The 13,786-nt window shown below is 44.9% G+C and overlaps 1 protein-coding gene across 3 annotated transcripts in view; it reads right to left on the bottom strand.

The window, feature by feature from the left end:
* Positions 1 to 13,786, bottom strand: part of CEMIP (cell migration inducing hyaluronidase 1) — a 127,452-nt gene that overhangs the window by 24,211 nt on the left and 89,455 nt on the right. For all 3 annotated transcript variants that reach the window (XM_055002494.1, XM_055002495.1, XM_055002496.1), the window contains 8 exons: positions 13,531 to 13,669; positions 13,126 to 13,362; positions 11,034 to 11,213; positions 8,885 to 8,955; positions 6,835 to 6,930; positions 6,600 to 6,718; positions 4,933 to 5,074; positions 1,769 to 1,960 (listed from right to left, as the gene is read on the bottom strand). In XM_055002494.1, coding sequence (XP_054858469.1) covers positions 1,769 to 1,960; positions 4,933 to 5,074; positions 6,600 to 6,718; positions 6,835 to 6,930; positions 8,885 to 8,955; positions 11,034 to 11,213; positions 13,126 to 13,362; positions 13,531 to 13,669 — 1,176 coding nt within the window. The remainder of the gene's footprint in view (positions 1 to 1,768; positions 1,961 to 4,932; positions 5,075 to 6,599; positions 6,719 to 6,834; positions 6,931 to 8,884; positions 8,956 to 11,033; positions 11,214 to 13,125; positions 13,363 to 13,530; positions 13,670 to 13,786) is intronic.

Below are 13,786 nucleotides of genomic sequence, written 5' to 3'. Positions count from 1 at the left end.
GGTGGGACCTGGAGCTTGCCTGCTGCCCTTTGGAGGAAGGCACTTCATATTGTCTAGTCTGACAGGCAAGGGCTCTCTAGGGTGGAGGTTTTTCCTATCACCTGATCCTTTTAATTAGAGACGCTGGGGATTGAACCTGGGACCTTCTGTGGGCAAGGCAGATGTTCTACCACTGAGCCACAGCTTCTACCAGCACAGAAAATGCATCGGATCAGAGGATATCTCATTCCCTTGCACCTCAAAGTGCCACTGAAATAGGAACTCCACCTTGCCTGGCCAACTTGACTTTTCAAACCCTCCTGCCGCAGCTGGTCCATTACAAAGAAACTTCAGAAGGGGGGAATTTGCAGGAGTAAGGCAGCGGATAGGCAGAGGGTGCTTCCTCCATCGCCTGCCTCTTTCCTCTTGCAACTTTGTACCACCCCCTCTCTGACCACTAGGTTTGCACTGTGTCTGGAGCCTTCAAATGTGTCCATTTACAGCTTTATTTTCATTGACTATCTCCCAAGATTGTTCTCATGATGTAATTTGCCTCCTTTGCATTTGATGTGGCTTTTTCCAAAGTCTTGGTGTTGCTGGGGGGAAGCAAAAACACAAACACTGGGTTTTGCAGATACTTTCTCTCGCAGGGAACCTGCCATCTTCAGTCATGAGACTATGAGACATTTTGAAATCTGGATAATATTTTTCTTGGCACAAACCAGCAACCTACTTTCACACTCATTTAATAATGAGCCAACCTACAGCTCCTTCTAGCAGATTGTACCAGAGATAATGGTGTGTTGTTGTGCAGGAGTGATCTGCACTGTGTTGGAGGGTTTTTATGGGTTTAGAGTTGGCCAAACATCTCTTAATAATAATAATACTACATTGCATTCCACACGTCTCTGGAGTAGTCAGAGTATCTCAATCACGTCTATTATTGCAATAATTCTAGAAGGTGAGCCGGTATTATTATCCCCACATTACAGGTCATGGGGGTGCCAGTTTGCCGAAGGCCACCCAGTGACTTCATAGCAGAGGTGGATTTGGAAAGTTCTCCCCATCCAATTCCAGTCATACTCAATTCTGCTGCTAGCCTCATTCTTCCTGCACATCACTTTGACCTCCTCTCTCATGTATAAGAGCCCCGTGGCGCAGAGCGGTAAGCGGCAGTACTGCAGCCCAAGCTCTGCTCATAACCTGCGTTCGATCCTAGCGGAAGCTGGGTTCAGGTAGCCAACTCAAGGTTGACTCAGCCTTCCATCCTTCTGAGGTCGGTAAAATTAGTACCCAGTTTCCTGGGGGTAAAATGTAGATGACGGGGGAAGGCAATGGCAAACCACCCCTTAAAAAATCTGCCAAGAAAACGCCGTGATGCGACGTCCCCCCATGGGTCAGTAATGACTCGGTGCTTGCACACCTTTACGTTTTACTCTCATGTATACTTTTCCTAGCACTGAGTTCTTCTACCTTTTCACATTCAATTCAGGCATCTTCTCATTCCCTTTAGCCGTCTCCCAGTGCAATCCTCAGCAGAGTTACGCCCTTCTAAGACCACTGAAGTCAACAGGCTTAGAAGGGTGTAACTCTGCTTAGGATATGAGGCATCAGATCCCTTTTTAGGAGATTAGTAAAATATTACGCACACATATATCAGGAGAATTCCTAGACGACAGGGTAGTCTTCACCTTTGCTTTAGCAAATACAAGGGCTATTTGTGCACTCTCATTCGCTCCTACGCAACAACATTGGTATGAAAAATATGAATTCCAAGATGGAAGCCTACCTGATACTTTGACTTCATTGGGTCTACAGGCCCGGCAAGGTAAGATCTGGAATTCTTCAGCTTGGTACATGGAATAATCTGTGCTGGCCACCACAATTCTGTCTCTGACCTTCCACGACCGTGCATCATCCGCTAGTCTTAAAATGGTGCTGTTCACATTTGTGTCAATGGTTACAGTAAGCTTTGGTCTCACTGGGGGAACAAAAAGGGACAGGAGACTATTTAACCTGCTTTGCCCAGAACTGGTTCACTGAACCATACAGATTTCATATCAACAAAAGTCAGTGGCTGGGCCCCCCAAAATAGGAGACAGCTCATGTTGGCGAGACTGGATTTTTTTTTTTTTTTTGCAAAATCCAATGAGCAAAACAAAAAAAAGGCTCCATTCATTATTTACTGGTAAGTGTATTTTTCCACTAACCCCTTAACTAAATTTAAAAGTAGCTCTTCGTGGCTTGGCTAGACCACACCCTCCTTGCCCTAGCATTTACGGTCAAGCTTAGCACTGTTATTTACCGACGGTGCAGAAGGAACATTCAACATAGTAACAGTTCCTCTCCCTAATCAATGCCCACCTTTCGCCTCTCAAAAGGAATGTTTAAGAATTGTATATGGTCAACAGTTTGCTTAGATGAATGGCTGAAAAAAGAAAATTATTTCTTTCTATTGCTTCCCCAACATTGGTGACATGAAATATTCACCAAAAGGAACAACACTTTTGCTTCCTTAAAATATTTGACAGACTGTCAAATCTTCTCACATGCCTCATCAAATATTTCGGTACATCTTTGCTGGGTCACTGTACTCCACTCTGGTTCTGGTGTCGCTTCAACAGGGGCCTGAGAGTTCTTGTATCTTTTTAAAAGACCTTTAAATTTACATTGCTAAATACTTTCTGATGGAAATTGCTGTGAATGCGGTCCTTGACAAACGCACAGATCCAAAGACTTACTGGCATTTAAGTAATTGGAAGACAGGCAGTTGGTGATTTTGACCAGTTCCTCCCTCCCCTTTGCCAGCAAGTGGTTCCTGAGGGTCCACTGACCCATCCCCCCAACACAATTGGGGGAGGAGCTCAGTGGGCTGCAGAGGAAGGCAGAAGTCCTGCTCCACTAAGTCTGCAGTAGTCCGATACATGGCCATTCTAGATTTGGGCTATAGATAATAGTGGTGGACGGTGCTGTCAAGTCACTTACGGCAACCCCTGCTGGAGTTTTCAAGGTGAGAGAGGTTCAGAGGTGGTTTACCATTGCCTGCCTCTTTGAAGCCACCCTCGACTTCCTTGGTAGTCTCCCATCTGTGTACAGGCCATGACTGACCCTGCTTAGTTTCCAAGATCTGACAAGATTAGGCTAGCCTGGACCATCCAGGTCACGGCTGGGCTACAGATACCTGGCTTCATAACCCTAAGCCCACAGGCCAACCTACAGATGATGGCAATTAAAACTGGGCATGCAAAGGCATAATTGTAGAACATACGACTAATTATCCCACTCACTCCTACTGTGTGAGTCATGGAAAGCAGGCATGCCCAGGACAGAGACTCTTGCAATGGGCAGCCTCCTCTAAAGGTAAGTGATTCTAAATGCATCTCTGCACTGAGAGAGAATGAATGTCACACCTGATGCAGATCTGGGGCAGAATTACCCATTCTCAGTGGAGGAAGATTGGGGAGAAGCAATGGCCGAGCAACAAGTCATGCAGACATACAAGATAGGAGCCTCCACTCTAAGTGGATACTTTAGGCTCAAAGGAACTTTTTATTTGTCTCTTGTGGAGCAATGGCTATTCTCTTGAAGCATACTGTTTGAAAAAACTATTGTCCTCAGTCCCATCTGTACTATCTCAATCAAAACACTGGGGTCTTCTTTGGAAATACACAATTACCAGCCTTCTCTGCATGTAGAAAGCTAACCTGTCAGGGAGAGGGCTTCTAGCCTGCACCTCTGACAGCTGCCTGTGCATGACAAGCGCACTAGCAGCTTCCATCGATGTATTCAGTCTGGGCAGAACAGAAATGATCAAAAAGATCAGTGTGTTGTTTGCTCTGTGTGGCTGTTTCACGTGTGCAAATCATCCCTTGATGGCAGTAACCACCAAGCGATGAACATGCATGCCTGAATTCACACTGAGAATCCCAACTCACACAACCATAATTTTTTTTTACAAGACACAGCCCACAATGGCTGATTTTCAGCAATTCTTACTGTGCTGTTCTTTGGACTGTTCAAAGGGCCTTTGAAAAGTGGGTTAAAACAGGGTCTTCTAGTCATTCTGCATGTTTCTTCTTTTACGAGTTCTGCACAAAGCCAACCCGTGCTCTGCGCAGACACACACCACCTCGGAGACGGGCTTCTATAAAAAAAAACTCAGAGAGTATAAATGGGCTTGGAAAGCTGTTGTCAGAGGAGGAAGAGCTCCTGCCTTTCTCCCAAGTTTTCCCCCCCATGCAACAGCAGAGCGGAGAAGGAGAGTTTTCCCCTTACTGCTGCCACATGTGCACACAATACTTCCACGTGGAGCAGCAGAAATGAGGAAATGTCTGCCTGCTGCACTGTTTTTGCACAGGGAGAAAAGCTTGAGGGAAAGGCAAGAGCTTTCCCTTCTCCGGCGGCAGCTTTCTGAGCCCATTTGCATGCTGGTTTTTTTAATAGAAGCCAGTCCCCGTGGTGATGTGTGTTTGCACAGAGCACGGGTTGGCTCTGTGCAGAACTCGTAAAAAAAAGTAACATGTGGAATGACTCTCTTGTTTGGGACCTGTCTAGTTCGTTAAAGCCAATGACACCAATAAAAAATGCCAGCGTCGGAGAACTACCACATATACGCTTGGGTGGTGAGAACTGGCATGAAAGACATACGATGTTTTTAATCAGCCAGTCAGATAATTGGGAGCTGCAGAGAGCAGGCGTGAAGATTAGTAAATTGATGAGAGTGAGTGTTGACAGATGCTAAAACGAAATAGAAGAGCCTCGATAAGAGACATTGCAGAATTAAAAACAAAACACATTCCAGACTCATGAAAAGCCTCCATTCCAGAGGTATTTATAACTCTGAGGTCCTACTTATTTGGTCTGAGGTAAAACTCTACTTCCTTTAGGTCAGGAGGAAGACATTTCAGAATAGAATTCCCCCCCGCCCCGCTCAGTCTGACAGCTTTCACATACCATTTTTACCACATAAAAAACGCACTCGGTAGTTTCGGCAGCTTCCGTCTGTCTGTTCAGGGCCGCGGCAGAAAAACCTATAATCACGGCCACTTTTGTAAAAAACCTCAGTTGTCAGTTTGGCTCCATCCAGCGTGACTGCCTGGGATGAGAATAGAAACGCAAATGAGGAAATAATCAAGTGTTTTTTAAACAAAATCATCCGCTCAGCAACATCTGCACGATGATAAAGAAAATAGGTGTTTTACCTCCAGGTAAAATGAGGTACTTTAAACAGGAATAGGCTAAAAGGGTCAGATTCTCACCACACGTGACAACTTTTTATTCAGAATGCTGCTAACATTTGTTTCATTTCCACAACAGTTGACAGCTTGGCTCCAACACCTTTTCTCTGTGTGCACTTCCTCTGGGACTAGGCACTTCTTTTTGTGCAATTCCAATGTTTTTCAGTGAACCTCAACATGCCTTTGGACCAGAGGAAGGAAGCCAACTCTTCACCAGAGGACTGATCCCATAACGCCCACGTGGAGAAAAGGTATAGGATCCAAGCCGTAATTGTCTGCTTGAGAAACAAAACTTGGTTCTGTCGCAAATCCATTAGAGGCTCTGAGGTAAATCTCAGCCTACTCACTCTGTAAAATTAGAATATTAATAGTGATCTGCCTCATAGGGCTGTTGTAGGGTGCTCACTTTGAAACACTTGAAATATCCCTATATAAATTAATCATTACAAGCATTTGTATAGCACACAGTTGCTTCTAAGCACATGAAATAAGAACAGAAATCGACTTTCAAAGCACTGGGATGATCTATGCTCTCTCTGTGACCTCAGTACCCATGGCAAAGGATCGTGGGTGTGCCTGCCCACCTCCAAACAGAACTGGTGCTTTGGTGTGGATGTTTGCATTTATAGAGGCCCAGTTCACACATTTCCTTCCCCACAAAAAGAGAGATGAAGATGGTTTAAAGCAGGTCTCTGTACAACCCCTCCACATGTCAGACATTATGCTATAACTGCGGTAGAATGGACACCAGACACCTGCTCCTTCATCTCTGGAACAGGGAGATCGACATGAGGGCACCAGGGAAATGGTCTTACACGGAAAAAGAGTTCTGGGATCAGCCTTACAGGGGGGAAAAAACTTCCTCTGTGCCTCCTTTTCGTTCCACAAGCCCCACTGGCAACTGCCTCTATCCTCTACATCAGTGGGCTTCAGCCCACTGGTGGGACCCTCGGCTGGGCAGCAGAGACCCTTCTGCTGGTCATGAACCTCCACAGAGCTGCCATTGGGGGAGGGACTGCCTTTTGGAAGGACGGCAAGATGCATGACTTGTGTTTCCTGTTCCAGTTTTCTTTGTCTGCTGCCCACGATCCTGGCCTTGACACTAGTGGTGTCATAACCTGGGATCCCCCTCTTCCTGTCATGTGCTTCTGATGTCACATACCTGCAGCTCCGCAAGAGCTATGCTGGAAAGGTTAGAAGATCACCAGTCTACACACAGTAGTAAGAAGGAAGCTGCAGGCCTCAAAAAGGGTCTGCAACCTAATCAACTGTTTTCATTTTGATTTTCCAGCTGTCAGTTTAATATAAAATGGATCGGTACCATCACGGTGGAAGAGGTGGGCTGTAGGAAGAGAAAGTGGCTCATGGTCTCATCCATCATACCTCGATATCGACAGGGTGATCGCAGACTTCTGGGTGGGCCGCTTTGAAGTCTAGAAGTCTCTCTCCACCTTTGGATTTTGCCTTTTCTGGCTTTTCAAACCATTCTGTCCACTCAACATCTGGAAAAGGCCATTGTGGTGAAACAGGTCAGTTTGGACATAACTGTAAACATTCTGGACATAACCAAATGAACAAACAATCTCACTTTGCAAAGATACATTTTAAAAAGTCTTACCTTGAACCCACTCACTGGTCGAAGACACATTAAAATGCTCTCCATTCTCTGCCTGAAATAGTTTAAATACTTTGGCTACAGCCGACCCTTTGTATCCTGCAAAAGAGTGCAAATCTTACAAATGGTAATGGAAGGAGGCTGTCATGAACTTTTTGGAGGATTTAGGGCAGATTTTGATAAGTACCTGCAAAATTTCAAACACAAGTGCTAGATCTTGGCATGATTCCCCCTGTCCATTATGCGATGTTTACTCCCAGCTGGAAGGGAGGGACTGCAAAAATCAGCAGAACAGAAGGAAAAATGGGGGAATCTCCTTCTCTGGAATTGCTAGGGAATAAGTCTGAATGTCCTGAAAGCCTCCGAAGCTGAATACAGCTCATGACCTGGGCATATGGCAGGCCATGCCCATCTTGTTCAACTGTCCTTTCTGCAGACATTCTGCATGTGTTCTCTCAAGGAAGCTCATGGGGTGAGAGAGGTGTATTTTCCTAAAATTCAAAAAGCAGCAATCCAGTGCCTTTTGCTAGCTTCTGGTGATCAAGGTGTCTTCCCTGCCAGGTAAGTCCCCATCAAAGAAGGGCACTAATGCTGGCCAGATTCAACATACAGCCTTCGGCCATTTTCATTGGCAGATGCCAACGGACCCCTTACGAACTCAGAAAATGCCCTTGTGGCCTGGGTGTCATTGAATCTGTTTCCCATGTTCTATTATACTGTTTATTTTATTCTAAGATCCAAGACAAACTTTTGAACTCCCTTCTTTATTCATGGTGCGGCCTTTCTGATAATGTCAAGGTCCAGCGATTACTATCTGGTCACAACTTTTCTATAACCTCTAACGTGGCTAGTTTTCTTCAATCTGCAATCTGTATCGTGGAAGCTATCAACTAATTTTAATGTATCTTTTTCGCTCTGATATGCCAATAAAGGCTGTGTGTGCACGCTAGCTTCTGGTGTGAGTTGGAGAGAAGCATTTTGGAAATCTGAAGACTAACAGTGCCATCCAGTTACACTTCAAGTGTGCTTAGGCAGGTGTAATCCCATTTAGGATTGCAGTGTGAAGCTTGAAGTTACCTGCCAAGAAGCATGAGTGTGTGTGTGTTGTGTGTAGGGAGATACTCCTACATGTTGCTTGCTTTGTGGGCCACCAGAGCTGCTTTAGAATCGAGCATCTCTGTTTCCCTGCTCCCCTACTGCAACATAAATCTGTACAAAGGGTGAGCCTCCCATACGCCTTCCTCAAAAAAAAATGGAACATCATTATAATATTTCTACTATTACTATTTAAAGGTCAGGATCATTCAGTGAGCAGTCATAACTTGGACCCTAGATCTCTCTGCAGTGCTAATCCAGTGCTCTAACCACTGCACCACAGTGCCAAGCACCACTTATAGCATGGAAACCATTCTGACCGAAAGGCTAACTTGCAGCACAATCCCACGCCAGTCTACTCAGAAATAAATCCCACTGTTTGGGGGGAGGGGCTTATTTTCAGGGAAGTGTGCATGGAATTGCAGTTCTAAACATGTATGTATACTCAGAAGTAAATGCCATTGGACCTGCTCTTTAATTAATCTATGGATGCTTGCAGCCTTACAGTGCAATCCAAAGCAGCGCCACTCCCTTTTCAGCCCAATGACTTTAACGGACTTAGGGCCAAGCTACAAGTGACGGCAAGTGAACAGACTCACGTGTATTCCTCCCTGTTCACTTGCACTCCACTTGCGCAACGTGAGTCTGTTCACTTGCCGTTCGTCACTTGCAGCGTGGCCCTTAGAAGGACATATCTCTGTTTCCTCTCCTCTGGATGGCCTAGGCTAGCCCCATCTCATTAGATGACAAAAGCTAAGCAGGGTCAGTCCTGGTCAGTACTTGGATGAGAGACCACCAAGAAATTCCAGGACTGCTACGCAGAGGTAGGCAATGCAAACGACCTCTGTTCATCTCTCGCTTTGAAAAGCCCTATGGGGTTCCCTAAATTAGCTGTGACTTGACAACATTTCACACACTGTTGGTCTCCTAATTTCAAATTGCCGTTTCAAACAGTTACCTTGGTATTCTATGTGGTCTTCCACCGAAGACGAAGGGGTCCCTTTTACTGTAATAAAACTCCAGGGATGCCTAAGGGGTCAAAATAAGACAGTATTATATTATTTTGCAAGAAGCTTGTGCTGTCTTCAAATAGGGTTCATGTTGTTCGTTTCACAGTTCTCTAGCCTGACTCATTTATGAGACTCTCTGAATTATATAAAGCTAGGGCTATCTCTTTCCAGCTCATTTTTTCCCATCCAAGATAAATCAAACCCAAAGGCAGATCTTTCCTCTATTCTAATGCACTTTTTCAGCTCAAAATTGGATATAACTTTTAACTGAGGCTAGCCAATCTTGTAAATACCTCATTGGCATAGGATTTTAAAAGTATAAACTTGGGAGAAAGCATGTTAAATTCAGTGAGATACTCTGTTTGATGGCCAGAAGTATAAAAGAATCAGAGCTCTGTAAAACTAATTCCTAAAAAACTGAAAAATATTTGGCTGCTTTCTCCACTCTGGACTTAAAAATAATCTGTATTTGGCAAAACATGGAATGATGAAAGCGTTTTGTACAAAGAGTATCGTAGTGGGAATTTATTGGGGATTCCATTTTATTGATTAGCTGGCAAAATACTTTTAAAGAGCTTCAGATGAGTCTAAGGCCTGCCAAGTCACTGAACTCTGATGGTGTATGAGTTAAGGTCTGTGGGTTCTAGTAAACCTCAGGTGAGTTATACATTTTCATTGCTGCTTTTGATAGCTATGGATGTTCTCGGCCCATACCTAAAAGTCGGTTGTGGCCACTGAAAACCACCGAGATATATTTGCATTAATATAAAATAAGGAGACCAAATGTTCAGTCTTTCAACATGCTGTGCTGCCAATGCCACTGAGACAAATAGGGCAACAGATCTTGTAATCCCTAATGATCCCTCTCCCTCTCCCCCATTCTAGTTATACAGCTATTTAAAGCACAGGATCTTTTCAGAATAAAAAAAATTAACCCCCCCTGTTTTCTCCAAGGGTACTGATCAAGTTTTCTTTGGCAGTGGGAATAAGTCTGGGGATTGAATCTTTCCAGCCAACCTCCTTGAAAGAGGAGTTCTGGTTAGAATGAAAATGTTTCTCCAAACGTAACTTTTCCTTATGGGCTTGGGGAGAGAGGGATGGCCAAGGTAGGGGGGCAGAAGTGGCTGTCCAGGCTGAACGAAGAACTGCTGGGACCAAGGAAGGAACATTTTTGTGCAATTTGGGGGGAGAGGGGACGGCCATGTGCTGTTTTCTGTTTGGCAAGGGGCTTCATATTGCTTGCTTTCCATGTATGGGACAGTATTAAAAGGCAATGTTTTGGAGTTAGAATTGCCCTCCTTCATGAAGACAAAGATTTTGAAGTCGGCCTAGGATACGGAAATGTCAAGTTAAAACTCTGCACAACAAGAGCCCCGCACAGTTTGTAATGCAACTGCCTCATTGAAGCAGGGAGCTTCCCCAGGAAATACTTTGTGCATGCCACACATGGCCAAGCTACCCAAAAAGAAAAAAAAAGCAGGGTGGGGTGGGAGGCACTTCAATCGCATAACAATCCTTCGGCATACAGGCAGGGTCTTCTCGCCCTCTTTTTCTTATGCACCTGTGTGTTCAAAAGGGAACCAACTAAAAATCTGTCAAAAATCAAAGTGAATAGCAGAAGTGTTCTGAATAAAGAAACAAAAGCTCAAAAGGAGATCTGCACCCAGCAAGGAGCATATAGACCTCAGCTGCCGAAAAAGGTAAGCAGGCTGGAAGGGCTTTAAATAAGTTGGGGAGGACCACCTGACCTACTCTGGCCTATCAGGGTAAAGAGGCTTTTTTGCTGCATGGCTGAACTCCCTGCTGTTCTCCTCCTTTGGCAAGAAATGGATGGTGGCACTCGAGAAGAATCCCCACCCAACATCCTTCCGACTGCCAGTTCAAGCCCCATTTCGGCCTCTGGGGCTGACATTTAAGATATTTTGCCTGCCTCTTAAAACTATCTAATGAGCTGCCGAAAACTCCATGGAGCGCGAAGGGAAAACTTTGCAGTGTAGAAGGCCTTTGTGCTGCTGGATGAGTGGAAATGTTGAGGCACAGGAAGAATACAATGCAGCTTCTATGTGGGTAGCACTGGCACAGCAGGCTCCGTCCTACCTAAAACCGAGGTGGAGGAAATGCTTGCTGCCCAGCTTGGTCATTGCTTTCCGAGCTGAATCATCCAAGCTTTGGGATCCTTCATCGTTCACCGCAACCGACAAGATCATGCCGTCATCAACTGCATTCAAATACCGGACGAGGCGCAGGCTTTCGCCTTTGAGTTTATAGGTGTCAAATCTGGAGGAGGAAAGAGGAGCATCTTAACCAGGAGGAGGAAACCTGTGACATCCATTTATTTATGTGGGATATTTATGACTCTGCTTTTCTCTCCAATGAGGACTCTAAACTGATCACAACATTGTTCCCTCCTCCATTTTATCTTCACACAGCAACCGTGCTATGGGCCAAGCTACAAGTGAGGAATGACACTTGAACAGCAAGTGAACAGACTCACATGTATTCCTCCCTGTTCACTTGCCCTCCACTACGTGATCAAGTGGAGGGCAAGTGGAGGGCAAATGAACAGGGAGGAATACATGTGAGTCTGTTCACTTGCCGTTCAAGTGTCATTCCTCACTTGTAGCTTGGCCCTATGAGGTAGATCAGGCTGAGCGGGACAGAGGCTAGCTTCCAAGGCAGAGCGGGAAGTTGAACCTGGGTGTCCAGATCTTAGTCCAACACTCTAACCATTACGCTCTGCCAGCTCTCCATTTTGCAGCTGCCACTGGAAACGAAGGGACAATGAGGACAAAAACTGCTCTCTGCAGCAATCCTCTGGTAAAATCCTGTATACAGTAGTAAATAGCAATGGAGACTTCAGAACCATCACAGTCAACATCACACCATCAAATTCTTTTTTAAACACACGTTACACAACATTCTATTGCTTCAGCTTAAACCCCACATAGGGATTTACACACACACAGGCCTTTATTTTACACCCCACTCACAAACTGAGGACATATCTTCACAACACATGCTGGGTCACAGGTGTGCGACCAGACTTGCAGTCAGACATACATCAAAGGAACTCATCTTAAAAAGAGACTAGTCATAAGACTAGAAGCATCTTCAAAATCAACAAGATTTCCAGGGAATTACGCTGGTTTCTGATGAAGGGAGCTTTGACTCTCGGAAGCTTAATGCCCTGGAAATGTTGTTGAAGGTGCTACTGGACTTGAATCTTGCTCTTTTACTCCAGACTAACATAGCTACCCTCCTGAAATCATCTTTAAATAATAACAACATTCGATTTATATACTGCCCTTCAGGACAACTTAATGCCACACTCAGAGCAGTTTATAAAGTGTGTTATTATTATCCTCACGACAAACATCCTGTGAGGTGGGTGGGGTTGAGAGAGCTCTGAGAGAGCTGTGATTGACCCAAGGTCACCCAGCTGGCTTCAAGCGGAGGAGCGAGGCATCAAACCTGGCTCTCCAGATTAGAGTCCTGCTGCTCTTAACGATGACATCAAACTGAAACGGGCCTGTTTGTTCATTTCCTTGCTGCTGCAAGCAGGAGGAAGAAGCTTCTACCATCTCCCCCCACCCCACACACACACACACTTTTGCCAGAGGAAAAGGGGGCTAGGTCTCTTAGCTCCTTTTCTCTGGCTCTGTGTGGAGAAAACCTGTGCTTTTTAATGTGAGTTCTTCCAATGTACATCTGACCAAGAGTCCGGTTATGCACTCATGACCAGGCATGTGTTAAGTTATCATGTAAGCTTTCAAAATGGCTTATGACAAGGGTAATTAATGTAATTTTAAAAAAATTAACATAAAAGTATTCAAAACCCATGCCAACTAAAGTCAGTTAAGACTGGTTTTTAATAACTCCACAAGAATTCCTAAGAACTTTGGGAGAGGTCTTCACCAGTCTTCCGAAAGCCAGCAATGAAATCGAGGCAGGAAAGTCTTTTAGGGGACAGAATTCTTGAAATAAGCAGCCACAACAGGAAAGAACTCTATCGCTTCTGGCAGTAGATCTGTGACATGTCCACAAAACCAACCACATAGTCACAGTATCAAGCCACACACCATTCTAGATGCCACGTTCATGCCGATCCCTGTAAACTGACATATAGGAACTGCACTGTGTGTGAAGAGATCCTACTTGGTGAAATATATTTACGCCAATCTGAACTCACCTATCAGAATGGATAACCAATCCCGTCTTCGGGTCAATTACGTGGACGATGATGCCACGGTGGCCCCAGCTTCGCTCAAAGTAGTAGCCGCCTTCCTGCATGCCGCCGGGATTCAAGGTCTTGTTGAGAAAAGTCCAGGATAGCTTCTTCTCACCGTGGACCTCAAGAGTGCCACCGATGCCAACCCCGATATACTTCTGCCCAAAGTAACTGTCTGGTTGAATGCCATCATCAGCGCTACAGAGTAAAAAATCATTCCGATCATTTTGGCTGGCTTCCCAGACAGAGAAGTGCCGAGTGCATTTTAAACAGCTCTAGGCTGATCTTTCCATGTCTTTAAAAAATTATGCAGCCTCACAGGGCTAATCTTCAAAATTATGGGAGGAAGTCTGTTTAATTACATACCGTCCATACAAGATGATTGTCAGGTTGCTCCGGAAAGGACAGCTCTCGCTCCCAACATGCATCTCCCCCCCATTTTCAATCAGAATGTGTCGAGTGCGCAAAACAACGGGACCTGCATTGTCTTTAATCACCAGCTTTCCTAAAGGAAAAAAACAAACACCAGAAGGATTTTTGCTTGTTTGCTTGATTTAAAAACTCTACCACATCATCAAAAGCAAGGGCATCCTTTCCCACAATTTGGCCTTCTGTTTCCTAA

This window comes from Eublepharis macularius, chromosome 18 (assembly GCF_028583425.1).
Source record: "Eublepharis macularius isolate TG4126 chromosome 18, MPM_Emac_v1.0, whole genome shotgun sequence".
NCBI classification, from domain to species: Eukaryota; Metazoa; Chordata; class Lepidosauria; order Squamata; family Eublepharidae; genus Eublepharis; species Eublepharis macularius.
This window is presented reverse-complemented; position numbering and strand designations above follow the sequence as displayed.